This window comes from Coturnix japonica, chromosome Z (genome assembly GCF_054131305.1).
Source record: "Coturnix japonica strain WE chromosome Z, WE-NBRP24, whole genome shotgun sequence".
In the NCBI taxonomy this organism is placed as follows: domain Eukaryota; kingdom Metazoa; phylum Chordata; class Aves; order Galliformes; family Phasianidae; genus Coturnix; species Coturnix japonica.
Genome location: NC_140702.1, coordinates 18403789 through 18421724, shown reverse-complemented (window position 1 = coordinate 18421724; position 17936 = coordinate 18403789). Strand labels below are relative to the sequence as shown.

At 37.9% G+C, this 17936-nt stretch overlaps 1 protein-coding gene across 29 annotated transcripts in view; it reads right to left on the bottom strand.

Annotated features, from left to right (window-relative positions):
- MEF2C (myocyte enhancer factor 2C) overlaps positions 1–17936 on the bottom strand; it is a 135863-nt gene that overhangs the window by 34605 nt on the left and 83322 nt on the right. For 19 of the 29 annotated variants that reach the window (XM_015849721.3, XM_085528545.1, XM_085528553.1 and 16 more), the window contains one exon: positions 2090–2233. In XM_015849721.3, the coding sequence (XP_015705207.1) occupies positions 2090–2233 (144 nt within the window). Of the gene's footprint in view, positions 1–1890; positions 2029–2089; positions 2234–17936 lie in introns of all 29 variants that reach the window. The other 10 variants (XM_085528542.1, XM_085528541.1, XM_085528550.1 and 7 more) reach the window with 2 other exon arrangements.

Here is a 17936-nt window from a genome sequence, read left to right as displayed (position 1 = left end):
AACTTATGTTGCTTCCAATTCCTTAAACCTTCCTGCTTTTCTAGAAAAGGTGATTTTCCCTATAAATTCTTCGAAGGTAAGGATGGTGATAGAACTCAGCATTGGCTTGAAATGAGTTTTCTTACAAGGTGTTCTTTCTCACAGCTTAGATTTTAATAGTCGTAATATTCACTGCTTTGTCTCAAGAAAAGAGAGAATGCATGAGAGAAACAGATGATCTCAAGTGCCAGCTCAAAACGTATTCAAAGACTGACAGGTAACTGGGTTGTATCCTATCTGATTGAAAATGTTGTCACTTTGATTTGAAAAAGCACAGGTCATCCTTGAAAAAGGAAAGACGTGATGATTGCCAAGATTTTGATGTGAAAAAGGGTGAAGCATATGAGCTTATAACAGTCAACCTAAATGTTGCAATCACTGTTTGTCAAACTGAGTTCCATCCTGAGAAATCAAACTCATGGTGACAGCTATGACAACTCTTGTGGAGATAAGTACCTATAGGGGTGTAGCAAATAAAAAGCGAGGCAAGAAAGATTGAATGTACATTTATACCTCCTTGATATTTCATGTTCATGCTTGGATTTCTTAGCCAGTCATTCCAAATGCTCGGATGTCACATCTGGTGTCATTCTTGCCTCCGTGAAAAACCTTTGTTATTTATTATTATTTATTTTCCAAAAAGTGTTGTGATGTGAGAACTTCTTCAGATTTTAGTTAGCTTGGGCGACAATTTTTATGTTGAGAATTAATAGAAAAAAAATTTTGCATGGGATAGAAACAGAACATCTTTAAGCGGTGCCCTCAGCTTAAGTATCACATATTGTACACACAATTGAGCAGCATTACGAATATGACCTAATTTTGCATGAGAAGACATCTTCTCTGTGAGTTAAACATTCAACTTGCACACAGGAATAAGCAATGAACACACCCAAATAATCTTTTCTAGAAGAAAGCAGTTTACTTATGTAAATTCAGATGCATCTTTAAACCAAGGTAATTCTTTGGATTGCTTATCCTCTTCAGAAGAAGGGCCATATATAACCTTCACGGCTTCCACATTTTTTTTTTTTTTTTGGTCAGTTTTAAGAATCTTCTATTAAACATAATTAGAAATGTTCTCCCCCTATACGTCTTGTGCAAACAAAATAGCACATGCAGAGTTATTTCTCCTAGATATCTGGCAAGGCATATGACTGATGGTTAGAAATTTTGACTTGGTTAAATCAAAATTTAGCTCATGTTAAAGCATTAAGTAAATGCTGATGAGGTCAAAGCAAATTCTCTGTCAAAGCTATAAAATCACCCCAACACACAAACATGTCTGAATCCTACCATTAGGCTCTCATGCAGTATGTTTATCTGCAGCGAGCAAGTAGCTGTAACCCTTCAGTGCTGCAACTGAGTTTGGCAGGGACATTTGAGAACTGAAGTGACACTCATAGAAGGTACTAATTGCTATTTATAAAGGAATTTCAGTTCTACATCTTTTTTTTTTTTTCTTTTTTTTTCCTATATCACCACTGAAAGTATTCTGTGGGTTTGTTAGCCTGTCCACAAAGAAATATTTCCACTGTTACATTTTAGGTATAATTTGTGCAAGTGGTGTGGTAAAACAGTTCTGTAAACCTAGTGAATATAATGCATATATGTATATTTCACTTCCTTCTGCAGGTTTCAACTATTGTAGGCTTTGTCTGTGTCAGAGGTAGAGACTTGGAAGAAAAGTATATCTTGTGAAATTTCCTGACCATAGTGTTTAATTACATATTGGGCTATTAAAGCCTGTTTCCAGCTGAAATGTTTTCTTTAAGAAGCCAGAACTGAAAGGGTTATGGTTTGTTACTGCAGCGGTTATCAGCAGACAGCCATCTAACCTTTGGTACTTACAGGTATTTTATGGCTCTTGATCATATTATCAAATTCTTCATTAATTTTTTTGTATTTTTCTTCAGTGCGTGGGGTGAGAGCGTAAGAGGAGTCAGGATCGGGGCTTTCACAACCTTTGTTTTCTTTCTTGTTCAATGCCTGCCAGGTTCAGAGAAATATCAAAAGGTAAAAAAAATGAAAGGGAGCTCAGAGTACTTACACACAATCTTTGTCTGCTGATCATTAGATCAATATCTTCATTAATTTTCCTGTACTTGTCCTCAGACTCAGGGCTGTGACCTACTGAATCGTCTGCATCGGGGTCTGGACTGTCACAGCCATTAAGTCCTTTCTTTCTCAACGTCTGAAATACACAATTTGGAAAGTTCAATCCTTTACACAGGCTGCAAGAAAGACTGAGCAGTGTTAGAGTATCACAAACTGCCCAGAATGTTTTACATTTTAATTTAGGGACAGAAACTGCTGACATATCCACCACAGTGATGTCACATGCCTTACTGTGAATGACAAGACAAGACTACACCTTGCTCTGAAAGAATCGCCTTGCTTGGAATCAGTCAGTAGAAAACAACACTAGCAACCCAGCAAAATTCTTGTGCTTATACACCACATTCCCACCACATCTGATCACAGTAAGAGGTTAAAGGTTAAAATACCCACTCGGAAGGTAAGTTATTTTAACATATTTATACGTAGGAATGAATAATAACAGCAAAAGACACATACTACTTAGCGTGGAATACTCTGGTGTTTTCTAGAGGGAAAGATACAGGAGGAAGAAATAAATAATAAAAAAAGGTAACAAACTTAGTAATTCACGTTCTTCACAGAAGAAGGAGGAGCAACTGAATCAAATTCTTTAAGGAATGACATGAACTGCCATTCCAAGGTGCATGTTTTTGGTAGGACAAGAGTGTAGAGTAGACTGTGAAATACTGATTCAGGGCTCCTACACATAGTGTTTACTTTTACTGACTCCAGTTACAGTGCTACAAATGTACAGTGCTAAATTTTAATGTAAAGGGAAAATAACTGCTAGAACAGATGCTTAGTGAAAAGTCAAAACAGATGAATCTCAGGTTCACCAGCTGAAATCAAGACCTGGAACCACAAACATCAGTGAACAGCATCACAAAGAAAAATAATGGTGATCAAAAGCACAAAAATTGAATGAAATTAGTAGCTAACAACTTAAAATGGTTGCCTGGTCTCAAAGCTTAAGTGGTCTACCAGTCATCCCTTTTGTTAAGGTAGAAGATTATGAGAAAAAAGTCCTTGTGGACTATTCGATACAAGCAACAATACACAAAGTCAGTATTTCCAAGATTTCCCAAACTTAGCTTTAAGAGTTCCTTGTTGAAAAACTCTTCAAAAAGTCCATTTGGATGTCTACAGACATTATCAGACTGCTCACCATTAAGTTTCTCTTGTAGCCAGGCTGAGAGGTATTACAACACACAGATCTCGCAGCTTTCCCGTGTTACTAAGTAACTATGTGATAATACTGCGTGATTAGTGTCTGTGTTAGCGATTAGCCTTAGATACCAGGCTCTACCTGGTATCTTTTTGCCTTCTTTTGCTGGGCTGCCTCTGAACTGAGCTTTCTGTTCTTTTTTTGGAAAAGCATGTTTCTTAGCTATTTTTTAGCTATGGCAATGCCCAATTTAACACTGTTAAGTCCCTACAATTTTATATTACAAACTCATATTTTTTACCATTGTATTTGTATGTCAAAAATTAGACTTCAATTCTGTGTTTTATACAAGACTTATGGATGGGGCCATATTATCACTGCAGAGAAGCTATAAAGCTATTCTCCTTCTGGAGGCATGACTTGAATCTTAGATTTTCATCAAGACAACAAAATAACAGTGCTCTGTCCTTTGAGATCAGAACCTTCCAAACTCATGCTGTGGACCTCTCAAACACATTTTGGCAAACATATTCAGTGCAGGTCTTCAAATTTCAGATCTAATCCTAAGAGCTGCTCCTGACTCACAGACAAAATTATACATCCATTTGAATAAAACCTTAAGAAAATGAGACAACTTGAATGAGTCTCTCCACTTCTCCACTCCCTCTTATCTCTCCTTAATGTTGTAGATATTTGTCCCATGACAAAGTCATGAATAATCTCTACTGCTAACAGACAGAAACAAGCCCATTATAAAGAGGGCTTTTGCAATCAACTGCTGTTTGAAAGACTTAAAAGATATAATATGGTGCAGTAAAAGTGAATTTTCCCTTTTATATCTAAATAACTCACCTGTTTTATTTTCCAAATCTGAGAAAGCAGGTGCAATGAATTACAGTTGCTGCCATTCCAGGCTTCAATCCCTACTCTAACTAGAAATTTCTATATTAGGCTTATGTAGTGGGGGGAAAGCCAGGAAGGTCTTTGTGAGTACTGCCCCATGTGAGCAGAGCAGCTTCAACTGCTCCAACAGGGACCTGCTGCTGCCAGAACTGAGTCATAAGCAAAGCTGTGTGTGCTCTGAGAGAGAAGATGTGAGAGAAACACTGCTGCATGACAGCAGCTGGAGGCTAGAGTTGAGCAATGGGAGAGAAGCAGCCCTGCAGGCACTGAGGGCAGTGCAGGAGGAGGGCAGGAGGTGCTCCAAGTGCAAAGTCCCCCACAGCCCAGGAAAGTCTGGTGATGGAGCAGTGGATATGGACTGAAGAAGTTACAGTCCTTGGAGAAGCCCCTGCAGGAGCAGGTCTGGGCCAGAGCTGCCACATGGGAAGAGCAGCCCACTGTGAGGCAGATGGTATTCCACCCAAAATTAGCTTTAGCTATAACAGAGTAAAGGCAAACTTTGCTCTTGCAAAATTCACCAGTCCAGTGAGCTTGGCTTGTGCCTTGGAAGACATGTTCATTTATCTGTGCCCTTCTCCCCAGCCAGCTCCCCTAAATTTTGCTAAGTTAAGTTTAGACAACAAAAATGTCCACAAGTGTACTGCACAGCTTCTAGCTTTGTGAGTGCTGGAACTAATGCCTGTTTCTCTACAAATTACACTATGGGGTAAAGTGCAATGTACAGAGATTTCTTGCAGCTGGAGCTCTTGCAGGTTCTCTTGCACCCTGCCCATCCTTCTATGGATCCTTTTTCTCCCCCCCTCCATGCACAGGGCTTACACTTCAGCCCTGTATTTCAGCTGGGACACCTTCGAGGAATACCGTCAAGATCTCTTTCTGCACAAGAACACAATATTTTCATGAATTATGCTGAATTTCATAGTCCATAAGACCTCTCCTTTTGTGCCAGATTTCCTTGGTACTGAATAAAGAATGAAAGACTAATAAGGAAATGGACAGAAAAGCAGATGGATAGGCTGCATAGGCACACACATACACACACAGTAAAATTTGCAGTCCTTCTCTAGAGAGCAGAACTTGCTAAAAATGACATACTTATCCTCTGCAGTAAGGTGCTGAATGGTATTGAGGACAAATATAATGATCCTGAGCATCTTATTATCTCTGACTTCCCAATACTCAAGCTATAATTTGGTCTGTTCTGCTGCATTGTTACTTTACTCCCCACACTATTACTATACCCATACCTCTCAGGAAAGTCCTTTACTTTTATGCTTCAAAACATTTGGTACTTGTTGGTACAACACAACTAAAAGTGACACTGACTGATATATTACAGACCCATCCTTATTCAAAAGCCCTGTGGACTCTGTGTCAATTTTCCCCTCTCCTCTTTGGCTCTGTGTCACCACTTGATTATAGAGGCTGACTCTGGACCTCAGAGAAGAATAGAAATATTAAGAAGGCCAACTGGGTTTCAGCAGGCCTTTGACCTAGTCTTACAGTCATTTAGAAACCATGTTAAGCTGTTGTAGCCTCCTGCAAATCCTGGAAAATAGCCAGAGCTATAGTATCCTCCTGGAGCTCAGTTAGTTTCCAAGGACTTAATGACTATTCAGGGAATTTTAAAGAGCATAAAATTACACAACTGTATGGAGCATTGCATTCTTGAGTACCTCAAATCAAAAGTTTTTTTTTTTTTTTTCTTTTTATTTCTTTTTCTTTCTTTCTCTTTTTTTTTTTTTTTTTTTTTTCCCCCAAGTAATTAAACAAGTAATTACATTGGACACTAGTAACATAAAATCAGCCATGGCATATGAAAAACAAAATGGTTAAAGGAAAACAGCCTTTGGCTGAAATCTCATATGCCAGCAGTTCAGCCTAAATTCTGCTCTATAAATCTCTGATAAGTGCTGACTTAGTGACATACTGGTTGCTGTAAAATGAAGTATAAACAACTATTTACTTTCATTTCATGCAAAATTTATCATCACCACAAAAGCACAAAAGAAAATATGGCACTATCAGCTGGGTCTGATTTTAACAAGACAATGGAAATCATCACAATTTGAAAGCTTTTGAAGAGGAATGAGCTTTTCATTTTTATCCAATCTTTGTTTATGCAGAATTATCTTTTTCTTTTGGTTTTATTTTAACAGAAAGATTGGAGAAGACCAGAAACTCAACTTTATTTATTTTATTTATTTATTTATTTATCTTTTTTAGTTTGCTTATCATTGTAGAGGACTTTCTCCTTTCTCTATAGTTTCAGTAGTTTCATATAATGTGGATCCAATCTCCATAGCACTCTGGGACTTGAGAAGCTGCAGATATTTGGACATCAAAATGCTTAGATTAGCTCCAAAAGGTAAAAGAGCAGGTCACTTGATTAGGTCCCCAAAAGCTTCTGACCTGTCTATTCTATGTGTTACACTTACATAACCTGAGGATGAAAGACCCAAGCAGCTACTGCAATATTAATCATTACCTTGATTTGTGTTATGAGAAGTACGGCCTTGTTGGCTTTATCTCTGTCCATAATAAAAATTTCCAATGCAGAAAAATTAAGAATTACAGTTCTGCTTTTACTGATTTTTATATCTGCCATGTTGTCCAGGAGTTACCTTAAGAATCTTAAGAATCTCTGACTGATAACCCTGCTAGCAACCATGAGAATCCACAAAGATTTAACATGATATATTATACTCAGCTGTTAAGAGACAAAAATTACAAGTGCTCTCTATTTTCCACTATCACCTTCCTGTATCTTGATAGGAGAAATCTTCCAGCCACAACTGAAAAATGGTTTGGTCTCAGTTTTGCTCACTGGAGCCACATAGCTACGTGGCAAGGCAGACAATAAGCAATTATAAAGAAATCATATGTTATTGTGTTCAGTTGCTTTATAGCCAAGCCAAAGCACCCAGCCAAATTTATGGAGACCCTCTAAAAAGCAGGAAATATTTAAATAATGGGCCTGATTCATTTAAGCATCTGTTTGCTCTCTTTGCAATAGAAACACTGAAGTTAGCAAGTGCAGAGAGCAGGCAACCTTCACTCTCTTCTCTTGCACAGTTACATAATGATGAAATTTTATGATGAAATTGCACTATACAATGTATGGTGCAATCAAGTAATGAAAGATTCTAGTGGAATGAAAAACACAAGGAGGAAGAGATAGGTTGCTATGGGAACCATCCATCTGAATTCACCGACTTCTGTGTAACTAAAATCTGAAATTTTATGTTCCATTAATGTAGAGTTCTTAGATTTTTACGTTTAATAATGAACATAAACTAGTATGCTGGTACTAATGCACTTTAATTGCATGTTTAGGAGAATCAGATAAAACATTATTATACTTACTGTTATCTAACAAGCTCCAGACAAAAAGAAAAATGTATACCAGTAAAAGAGAAAAATGGAACATTTCTTACCTCTTTTGTATAAATCATTAAATGCTTTTGTGGTTTACACCTTTTTTTTGAAATAAGCTACAGGGCTTGTATAACAGCTGAACTTCTAGAACCACATGTTAACCTTTTTGTTACTACCTTATTTTCACCTAAGTTTCAAAGAAAAAAAAATTCCATTGTCTGGTTCTGCATGTCTTTCTTCTTGAAATGAATACACTAAGTGTGTATTTCACAACAATACACCGACCGTCTGCTTGGATTTGCCTCTCATTTTTACATGCCAAGTGATTATTCTCTCCTTCTTCAAGTACCTTCTCTAATCACACCTCTTGTGAAACCAAACAATGCTGATACCCTTTGCCAGTAGCATCTGCTTCTCTTCGCTTTTGGATAATCACCCAGCGTGTTATGAATGTCTATATGTGTACACCGCAAGATCCTCACAATATGAGATTTCCACCTGCTTACACAGTTCAGCCTATTATTTTCCACTCATGCTCTTGATGCATTACAAGACATATATCCTCTATAATAATTTTTAGTACAGATACAAAATCAAGTTAATCAATAGCCTTTTGAAAGAGCACTGGGACAGTGGGGTGTTTTCTTCTCTTTCCCTTAGCTGTGCTATGTGGCTTGATTACCAGGGAGCTTGGCAAGGATGTGCAGCTGGTGCAGCCGAGCCAAGGGGATGCACAGCCCTCTGAATGTGTTTATCAGTTTTCACCTTGTATCATGTCCCTCTACAGGGCATCTCCTGCATCCACATGAGACTGCACACCTTGTCTCCTGGGCTACCCCTATGGGGAGGTGGAAAGGTTGGAGATGGTGAGAAGGCACGGGCTTGCTTCCTGAAAGAAGTCAAGTACAATACTTTTCTTTAAAGCTCAACCACATCCAGGATGTGCAAGTATTTAAATTATGCAGGGCAATGCTGACTTTACAGAAGTATGGAGAGAAGATGGGCAAGTCAGATTCAGAGATGTCATAGCAACTGATTTAAACACTGTATCTTCACGAGTCTCCTCAGAAACAAAAACAAATCACATGATGACACCAGCATTAAAGATTTGTATTGAAATTTCTGTTAATGCATGTAATGAAGCTTACACCACTATGCTGACAATTATTCCAGAGGGTGCACAAAATATTTCTGTCCATCACTATGTTCATAAATTGTTTTTTTTTTTTTAATTTTTTTTTATTTTTTTTTTTAAGAACTGAACTCCTAATAATTTCTGGGACTCTAAGTAGGGATATTTCCTCATCCCTCAGGCTTATCCTCATCCATCATCAGAGAACAAATGATCTGAAGGCCCCACAAATCCTGCAGGCAGCTGAGTTAGGATTCTTCTGCTAACCCTCTGTGGAGGAGATCATGTTTCTCTGGCTTTGACAGCAGAGATGGGTCCAGGCAGAAGCAGGTGAGGGCATGCATTGTGTGAGCTGCAGCAATGCCACACATCTCCACCATCCACACCTGCCAGCCCAACACCTGGTCCCAGCCCCAGCACTTTCACCCACACTGCTGCTACAGTTCCAGCCCTCGTGTGGTCACAGCCTGCAGGAGCACAGGAACTCTGCACAAATGTGAACACAAATATGCCTAAATATGTATTTATGCATGTATTTATGCACATGTATACACATCTGCTACTGTATCATGTTTCAGCATCTTCTTGCTCAAAGTAACAAGGATTTTTTGCACGTTTTTGCAGGTGAGCTTAATTAGATTTCACTGGCAGTGATGCAATACAGGAGCAGCCCAATACTGGTGGTGGGTTGGATTAGAAGAGGTAAAACAAGAGATGTTATTTTGTGAACAAGGATGGTACTTTTTAAACAATAACTTCACATGCAAGATTAGTTGGAAGTGATGGAATTAGTGGCATAAATGCAATGTCAATCTAGTTATGACTACATCTGATAAAATCACCCCTACATATATATAAGATTAAAAAAGAAAAAGAACAAGTCTTATTTAAAAATAAATAAATATCTCCTTAAACATTAGTCAGAATTTACTGCACTGTTAAATAATGTGTTTTCACTGAAGTACAGAGTAAAAACTAAAGTTGTGTGCAGCTTTGCTGTAAAAACACAGCACTATCCATTGGCTTGGCTGTTAGCGCTTTATACTGCAAATCAGCAGATTATTTAGCTAGATTGGAGGCATTCTCAGGACACTTGTACCTAAGGATGGAATAATTATCATTCTTCCTTGAGCAGCCCCACAACTTTAACCTTGGGCTGGTTCTCCCAAGGCCTTTTTGCAGGTGCTCAGTTCAGCTAGAGGAAATAAAGAAGATGCAGATTTGGGCAGAAAGTTTCAGTCTGCTCTTGCCAACACTCTTCCTGCACATTGCTCTACCCACACATGTGTCCCTTGGGCCTTAGCAAAGCCAATGACTGTTTCACAAGGACTAGTATTTGAGGGATGACTCCATGAAGATAACACTTCTGCATTAAGTCTCCTTTCAGTAGTTCATAGGGAGGAGCACTGCCAGCCTGGAAGCAGACTCTCTATCAAGGGATACATAGATGGGCCAAAGCCAGAATAGATGCATCTCTGACTTGGGCCCCTTGGCCACGGTATGATACCAGTACATTAGGCCTTTCACGGAGTTTTTAAAATGTTCTAAGTGTATGAAGATGGCCAGGTTTTCCTTAAGCTTTATTGAGCATATTCAAAATAGAAGATACTGTGAGATACAGTATATTTGATTTGTACTAGGTTTTGCTGCCAGACACAGAAAGTGTATGAATGGAAAAATAAACTTTACAGTAGTTCAGCAGAATCATCTCAGCTTCTTTAGGGAATATGAGGCCACTTAAAAATAAACACTGTAATCATCAACAGGTTGTTATTTCCCTCCTTTTTATGTTTGTCTATCTGTAAGCCTTCTCCACTGACTCCATCTCTTCCAGATGGAGCTCTGCCCTCAACATTTTCATTTCTGTCTAATTTAGTCAGACATGTATACAAATACAAGACTGAAGTCAGATCTCATTTACACTGGTGTAAATCTGTGGCTGGAACAGCTGTAAAGACACCAGCTGAGTTATTCTAGATCTACAGTGGTGTCACCAAGTCTGTTACATTAGTGTTACTATCTCTCCAAATACACAGTATTTTAAATATGTGGGGCTTGATATAACTGACTGTGGAAACCATTAACTATTTCAAAGGCAGTTGGTGTTTTTCTGTGATATAAATGGGAACATTTAATACTAAATGGCATATTCAAAATACTTGAGAAACGAGATAAACAAAGTAACACACATCTTACAGAAATTTTGTCACAAAATTATTACAGAAAGTATGGCAGCTGATATGAAGTATACTTGTGATATGTACTTTGATCCAAAATATACTTTAATTTAAAATATCCTAAGGAGATTCTGAAATAGTATGTGCAAGGACAGCTTCACATATCATTAAAATGAAACCATCTAGGGATGAATATATTGTCAGTTTGTGAAAGCTAGACTAAGAAACAAAGTTTTTGGGAGAAGAAATGAGAAATATATCTGATAAAGGAAGCTGCAACAAAAGATACAATTTACATGGCAAGGAATATTCAACAGACCATGGGGCAAACACCTTCACTCTTCATTACGAGGCCAGGTAATCTTTGATGACCACAATGGTTTTTTTCCATTTAAGATGAGTACTTCCAGCAGCACTGAACCGGGGTAGAACTGACTCGGCAGTGAAAATGCCACCCACTGCGGCAAGAACGCTACTTCCCTCAGCACCTGGGTTTTCTTTGGAGGTCTCCCATATACAGCTTGAATGTATCAATGTTTTGAATAGAGAAGGCTTTTTTGTTGTTGTTGTCCGTTTTGTTTTTTAATCCTTCCCAGAATTTGAACACTTATTTTATGGCAGATCAAATTATAGGGTATTACCTAAAACCCTACCAGTATGACAATGAGCAAACATTGCTGACTAGCTGTTCCTTTTAAAGGCAAAAGAACAACCTCTTATATTTTTATAGTACCATAATTGTTTTATCCATTGGTAAAAATGCCTAAATCAATATTTTGTTTTTTAAATGCTGAATTATAATAGAGGTTAGATCTCTGAAACTCTAGACTTCTGTTCCTTTGCAGGATGGAGGTCTTAAATAGCAACAAAGCAATAACCATCAACTCAATGTTCTGCTGATAAAGTCAAGTTTTCACCAAGGAGAAAGGGAAGAAAGTCCCTCCACTAAGCTTAGAGTGAGTACATTTCAGAGGAAAAATTGGCCTATGATTTTAACTGTGAAAACAGATGACTCAAATGATGCAGAATTTTTATTTGATTTAAGATGACATTGATCTTTTTTTTTTTTCTCCTGTTAGATCAAGAAACTATATCTTATTTACCAAAAAACATTTGTGCAACTTGTATTTATCAGTAAACAGCTGCTAAAATCTAGACTATGATATACTTGTTCTATTTAGCAAAGTATCATCTGCTAGTAAGTAAAGAAAGAGGTCCTGTCTTCACATGGAAAATCTTACAGGAATAGCAATTTTTCAAGTTGAAAGCTGAAGATATCTACATAATAACAAAGAAGGATTGAAAGAGTACAGCCAGAAGCTGTATGGAGGGGCTGGATAAAACTTCAAGACTGCACGAGTATCTCAGAAAGCTGGTCCTTCTAGCAACTCCTTGTTTCTTGGTAATGTAATCATACTGCTCTTATCACTCCGCTTTTTCCTTGAGAGGAGTAAACACTTCTCTCAAGAGAAAAGAATCAGAAATGACAGACTTAGTAAAAAGTGGTCAGATATTAGATGGATTCTGGAGAATTCAGGAAGCTTTCAAGGCAAGTAAGTTCTAAATTTCCATTACTGCAAATTGTGCCATCATGGAGGCAAAAGAAGCAAAGTGTCTTTACACAGGATTATCAACAGTTAAGCTGTTTGCATCTATCTCAAGAGTCTGAAGTTTAGCTCCCATTTCTGTTGCTAACTTCCTGGATGGAGTTTATTACTTCACTATTTTTAAATTTTTTTCCCCTACTACAATAAGTGTGATTATAACATAACTGAGGTGCTGTAAGAACAATTTCATTTAAAAAAACAAGCTAACTGCAGTGCGTTCACAAAGGACTCTGAATTTACTGCAGTCAGACAGACCTCACAAACCTTCTGCAGCTTTGTTGAGACTTTGTTGTTTGGTCTGAGTTAAACTAACACTACAACAGTGGTTTTCAGCTCACTGTGAAGGAAAAAGACTTGAGAAACACATCAGTTTCCAGTATTATCATTGCTTGAGAAAGCAGGAGTGGCAGAGGCACAGCCAAGTCTGAAAATTTTGACCAGAAATGTGGACATGGGAGCAAAGTCTGCAGATGTACTAGAGAAAACATGGCTAAGGGGGTAAAATAGACAAAGAAGAACACCAAGGGCTCAAACCCAAAACCAACACAAAAAAACCTTCATTCAGAAACTGAGCATCTTTGTGAAAATTTCAGCTTTCTCTAGAAGCAGTTTAAACATATCTTAACTGTTAAGGCTTTTCATTGTAAAATTGGATTTCTTTTTTTGGACAAAATTATAGTTTTGTAAGGAAGAATTGGTATGTTGGCTAGCCTAAGCACTACTGCCTGAAATCTTCAAACCTTTAATCATATCACATTCCCACACAGAGAATTCTGTGGACTACAAAAGATGCTTCCACTGGAGTCCATTCATTTTGCAGAAGAACTGGACAAATAGAGCAAGATGTCAGACTGTTTCCTTTCTTCCACAGTTTGACAGAGGTAGGAATGGAGAGCACTGCCATGTGTGTGCCTGGCACTGTGTCAGTGAGGGCTCCAGCACACCAGCTTTGATTGCCTGCTACCACTGCAAGGTCAGTTCTCTTGCAGCACTGCCCTGAAACCAGAGATTGCTCATCCCACACTCGAGTGATGGAGGTGTAGCAGCTGAGGGGTGGGCATGCATTCCCCTCCTCTGGGTCTGCTGGTAACCTCCAGTGGGGAAAGACAGTGAATGACTGAGTGGTATTAACACTGTCACAGCTGTTTCCACAGACAGATTCAGCCAGCGTCTCAAAAAAACACATTACATGAAAGAAAGAAAGCTTTTCCCATTGGGAATTGAAATTTTTTTTTTTTTTTTTTGGTAATCAAAACCCCACAGCAGTCTTAAGGGATGCATTTGTTTTAAAGAACTGATTTGCTTTGTGTTTTATCATTTCACAGTATTTTGCTACATACACACAGGTGGTGTTTTGGGGACTGTTTTCCAGAGGAAAAAAATTAATCTTTGTCAATTTCAGGCAAACTGAGAAAAATGTTAAGAAGTGAATAACATTTGGAACATTTTTATTTATTTATTTATTTTCTTCTAACATTCTTAGCTTGCATACATGGTAGAGCCCTACATACTGAAGAATACAGGTTTCAGCTCTCTGTATTTCTATTCTGCACACAGAATGAACTTCACAGCAACCTGTCCACAAGTTCAGGAATGCTGGATGTCTGGACCAATTACAGACCTGTAACATCTCCCTGTGTCTTTAGGCTGAACCCACTGTCCTGACTGACGGAGCAGTAGCATTTCCTATAGACAGTACTGCAGCAAGAAACACAAGCTTATTTACCTATTCCATTATCTTAGCTGTTTTCTAGGCCATCTGCTGCTGTTATCTTGCTGTTAGCATCCAGAGCTCCTTCCTAAGTTCTACAGGACATTCACAATGCAACAGAATGATTTAGACAAGAGTTAAAAAGTTCCACACAGAATGATACAGGAATACCACAGTGCCTCTAAAATTTGCTTCATATTTGAATTTTAAAATCAACCAAATGCTGATTGCACCAAAGAAATCAGACTGTGGCAAGACTGAAGATGAACTTACCTCAAAATATGTGTGGCTTTGACTCTTACTATAGAAATACCAAAATCAAAAATCTGCAAGCAGATCCTGACGGATTTCAACAAGCCCAGGCTTTTACATAGCACTTACAGAAGCAAAATGGACAAAAAGGTATCCAGAAGGATCAAAAATTCAGTGAAAACCAGGACTGCTCTAGGATCTTTGCCAGAAATAGGCCAGTTGGTGTGAAAGAAACAGGCATATAAGAAATCCTCTGCTACAGAAGTGAACAATTTTGTTCTTAGTCTCTGCACTTCCACAGTCCTGAGGGTTGTATGTAGTTTCTCAGCAACATGAAACTTTGAAATAAACTGCGCCAAAGCCTTCTTACAGTGTTTCCAAAGCTTGGCAGGATTCTTGTTTCTGCCTGGGGTATACCAGATCACAAAACCCTGCAATAAAATAGCAGTAGTGGGAATGTACGAGTTTTTTATTTGTGCTACCAAATTGGTCACAGAGATCACAGAGAAGATTAACTTAACTGCAGAATGTTTGGTCAGCTCTTTTGCTCCATCACTGACAGTGAGAGAAGAGGTGGAAATAACATTTTTTTTTCTATAAAAATGACTGTACAGAGGAACTCTCAGACTTGTTAATGGGATAGGGATTAAAAATTTATTCCACATGAGAGGGAGGTTTCTGTAAGTTTTGAGGACTCAGTGATTCACCTAAGTTCAGTCTACAGCATAAACAGCCTGCTCAGCTTCATCTGTGAAACCCTCATGGGCATTGCCGTCAAGAGTTTTACTCTAGAAAACAAACTACCTATCAATTCTATGATTCTATGATTCTGTGATTCTATGCAGCTCCACTCAGAACGGTCAAATGTAGATATCTACAAGGGTCCAACTAGTTCAACTATTTGGCTAAAGAAGCCTATTAGACAGAATCTCCTATACTTGCCAGTATTTGAAAGCTATAAATGAAGACAACTAGGGGCAGAGAAATAAGAGCTTGCCTTCTTAAGGCTCATTTGGGAAGTCAGTATTTTTTAAAGGGACAGAAAACTAGTTGACAATGAGTCTTCTCTTTTAGCCACACTGCTTTGATGTGCACCCAAGAGTTTGCGCTGAAGCCATGAAAAGCAGTCCACACCCTGCTGTAATTCCCTTGCTGCAAGAAATGGCCTTGTGACAGGAAAGGGCTATGGAACAAGTCCAGTAAAGGATTTAGGCACACAGAAAGCTCAATTTGGCAATACTTGATATTTAGGCACCTAACCTCCAAAGTGGCACTCCAACTGTTAAGATATGAGGCTTCCTACACAGGACACACTAAAAGCCTGGTACTGCACAGCAGGATCCAAGCCTGGCAACAGGTGTCTAGGATGTGTGTGACAGATCCAGACCAAACAAACAGAGTTTCAGTAATCCTACCCCTCATCAGAAGTTAACACTGCTTTCCAAGGGCTGCAGACACCTCCACCCATGAAGACCTATGGGCATTCAGGCATTCAATAAATGCTCATCAGGGATGTTACCTTTGTAGAGGACTAAGAGTTTCTGGATCTTCTGGGGGAAAAAAGCTTCCAATTTGGGTCTAGACTGGGTTTATCCAAAAGGAGCACAGTACTGGCCCCTAGGTACCTTCAATACCAAATAACAAGGTCTCTCACAAAGTTCATATGTCTCAATTTATGCTTTGGGATAATGATCTTAGTTGCCATATTTTAAAGCTTATGTTTAGTGACTTCTGTGAAACACTTTAAGATATGGAATGGAAAGAATGAAGCATAATTATAATTTTTTTTATCCTTGAGTTAAACTATGAATATGGATTGTAGGAAAATTTACTTTTGAGAAGAAAAGCTTCTTTTCAGTAGGTTACAAAAATACAGATTAAATGCTAAAGTGCACATTTACAGCTGCTGGAGACAAAAGTGTAAAGCTTCTATTTTATTGATAATTGTTTGAACATGCTAGAAGTATGTAATAACCAAGCCTTGGATTATAACTATGAAAGAATAAATTACGTGTTTTTATGTTTGGTCATGTTATAGCTATGATTCTTTTGTAGTAAGCTAAATATACTTTAAACAACATATGCTCCATTAGGAATTGCTTCTTTGTCAAGATTTTGATCTCTTTTGAATCAATCTATAGCAGCTGTGAGTTGTTTAAAATACTCTTATTGACTCTTCTATAATTTGCTTTCTTTGAACAGCCGGTGTGCTGTAACATTTGATCAAAGAAATAAACGTATATTTAACAACCCAAAGTAAAGTGCATGCACATTTCTATAACAGTGCACTATAAAATGTAATTATAGTTGTCTATAGATCACACAGGATGATATAAATAATGGGTTTGAGATTTTTTTTTCTAATGCAAGCCTATTCAATATATCACATTTTTTTTTCCTCTTTAACACTGCTCCCTTTCACACAAATGCATTAATGCAGTTAATTAAAGTTTAGATCACAGATAATGCAACTTCTTTTAATATTGTATTTACTCCCTCATTAACAGGTAGCTGTATGCAAAAGTGCCCACAGCAATATTAAGTAAGGAAGACACAATAATGTAAAGTTGTGGATTTATAAACTACAACATATAGAAGATGCTGATTGAAACCCTGTTTTAAATGTCTTTGTTGTTGTTGTTGTTCAAGGAAGAATGTCTGTTTAAGATTTAACTACCAGAGAGGGCTTAGCAGTTCTGACCTGTGGAAATTAATTCACAGATGACCACTAGACTTGTGAGTATTAAAAATGCAGAACAATAAAGGATAGGTGTTTGAGGTTTTATAGCCCTGCAAATTTGATAATTTACATTAATTTCAATTGTCTTTTATATACACAAACACATACGGACTCCTTGGATTCTGGGCAAGTGGAGCCTAATCAATATTAGCTACATAATACATAAGGACAAATGCAAATTTTATAGTACACAAATAAATAATTAATTTTGATGCTCTTACTGTAACAAAGGGAGAAAAGTCAGCATATTTTGAAGTTTAACAGAACATTTGCCAGAGCTGTGAAAACAGCGGGAAGGTATCGCAAAAACAGATAGAGTTACCTGTCTGCAGTCCTGGGGAGAAAAAACATGGAGGAATTTTGCTTCATGCAGTGTGGAAGGGTAAGGTAAGCAACTCTCTTGAAGGTGAGGTAGAGTAGGCATGAAGCTGTATTTTTTGTATCCCCATCCTGTCTGGTGTTTCTTCACGAAACATCTCCTGCACAGTTCCTCTGCTACTCAAGAAAGGGCTCGCCTATTGCTAAGTTTATGGCATGGAAGCATATTTACTGCTCATTTATTTCTCCATATAGACGCATGAATGCTACTCAGTGTATGAACAATTTAGGTCTCAATTCTGCTACCTTTAAAACTGCTTCAAAAATAAAGCTATGACACTGTGTACTCTTACTGGAGCATTCAGCTTTCTCCTCTCAAAGTGTTCCACAGTCTGAAACAGGACCTCTATAAAT